This window comes from Arachis ipaensis, chromosome B06 (genome assembly GCF_000816755.2).
Source record: "Arachis ipaensis cultivar K30076 chromosome B06, Araip1.1, whole genome shotgun sequence".
Classification (NCBI taxonomy): Eukaryota; Viridiplantae; Streptophyta; class Magnoliopsida; order Fabales; family Fabaceae; genus Arachis; species Arachis ipaensis.
In genome coordinates, this window is record NC_029790.2 from 111,857,520 (window position 1) to 111,859,640 (window position 2,121).

The following is a 2,121-nucleotide window of genomic DNA, read 5'->3' on the forward strand; positions in this document are numbered from 1 at the left end:
AGAATGAGAGTGTAAAACACAAACAACCTCTTTACAGATGGAACTCACTCAAGAAGCTTCTAGAAGAGTAACCCAAATGCAAGAGCAACAAAAGAAGCTAAAGCAGTTGGAACAAGCAAGGTTGATGCGTCCGATGTGGGACTTGGGGCTGGAGCATCAGCAGCTGAAACACTTGTTGCTGCCATCACCAAGGCAATAACCAAAGCCAAGAAAACCTTAACCTTCAATGACTCCATTGCTCTCGAACAAAATTCTAGAATATTTCTGTTCTTTTTTATCTCTTTTGTTGGCTAGAGAAGGTTTTGGAAACACTGCTTGTTGAATGGAAAAATGTAGTGCGGCTATGTGTGATTTTATATGGTTGGCGGGCATAGATGGGACCGGGCAGGCTGCCCGAACTTTTGTTTTAATGTGTTTGAGAGTTTTGAGGCTAACGGGCAGACGCACTTGCCCGGTTGGTTAGACAGCGTGTTATTCTTTGGCGTTGCTGGTGATATACAGCTGTCGCCAACGGTTTGTGGGTCCATTTTGCTTTCTCTCATTTTGATAAACTTTTTTTAACCCATTTGTAATTTTGTATAGTTGGAAACGAAGGAAAAGCTTATTTGAGTATTTAATTTGTATATTAACTTCAGATTTGAAAGGTATGATGACTAATTTTTTGTATTTATGAATTATTTTTGTTTAAGAAATAAAAGTCATCTAGATTGTTCTAAAATGGGTTTGTTTAACTATATTAGGTTTTGAATTTTTTTTAAAAAAAATGACAAGTTTGTACATATTTATGAAAGAATAAAACTCTATATTCAAGCAAAATACTTAACCAAGTATCTCCTCCTCCTCCTCAAGTTTCTTTTTGTTTTACTCTCTTAACAAGAATAAAAAAAATTAAATAAAGAAGAAGAAGAAATACATAATACTGCAAAATTACTAGGAAAAGGATAAACCTATATTTATTCAACTAAAAAACAAAAAGAAAGAAGAAAAAAAAGAAAAAAAAATACTACATTAAAAAAGACATTTTTGTACTTTTATAGCAAAGTTTCGGTATAAAAACTAAGAAATTTATGTGTATTTGTTAATAAATTTCAGTGTATTTTTATTCGAATAAGTTCTGTATAATTCAAAACTCTTCCTCTACCTTCTCCGGATCTTCATCTTCTGTTGCTTCTTCTTCTTCTTCTTCTTCTTCTTCTTCTCCTTTTTAATCATAATCTTTTTTTTTCTTATTCATTTTTTCCTTCTTATTCTGTCTTCTCAAGTTTCTTCTTATTTTACTATGTTAACAAGAATAAAAATAAAAAAATCAAACAAAGAAGAAGAAGAAACACATAATGCCGTAAAATTATTAGGAAGAGAATAAACATATATTCATTCAATTAAAAGAAAGAAAGAAATAAGGAAAAAGAAAAAAATACAGTATTAAAAAAGACATTCTTGTGCTTTTATAGTAAAATTTCGGTGTAAAAACTAAGTGTGTATTTGTTAATAAATTTTGGTGTTTTTTTATTTTGATAAGTTCTGCATAATTAAAGATTCTTTCTTTTCCTCCTTTTTTTATCTACTACTACTTCTTCTTTATCTTTTTCTTTTTTTTTTATTTTATTTTCTCATAATTTTTTCTGTTTTACTCTTTTGAGAGGAATAAATAAAAAAAATTAATGCTGCAAAATTATTATAAAGAAAAGGAGTAAAAGAAAAAACACAGCAATAACATCAACAATAAAAGAATGACAATAGAGAGAAAATACGCGAAGAAAAAAAGGAAAACGCGACGAAAAAGAAGAACAAATGCGAAGAAGAATAAAGAAGAATGCGAAAAAAAAGAATGTGTTTGCGTTAGTGAAACGTACGTGTGTACACCACTCCGTATAATGAAAATGGTTTTTGTTAAATTTAGACTAATTTAATTAAATTTAGTTATTAAAAAAACTTGAATGTGTAATACGACTGTTTATGAAATTAAAAATATAAATTTTCTATTTTAGAACATAACCAAATAACAATCTGATTTTTGTCCTATATTATTGTATTATTTAATATTTTCAATCAACTATTTGACTAAGCAGAACCGTTAAAAATAATTGTTATTAACGACGTAATAATTCATACGTAAATGTT

At 28.8% G+C, this 2,121-nt stretch overlaps 1 protein-coding gene across 1 annotated transcript in view; it reads right to left on the reverse strand.

Moving 5' to 3' along the window:
• Window positions 1–338, reverse strand: part of LOC107648384 (arabinogalactan peptide 14) — a gene marked incomplete in the record, with an annotated part of 574 nt that extends 236 nt beyond the window's left edge. The window contains 1 exon segment of the mRNA XM_016352269.2: window positions 1–338. Within this exon segment, the coding sequence (XP_016207755.1) occupies window positions 60–236 (177 nt within the window).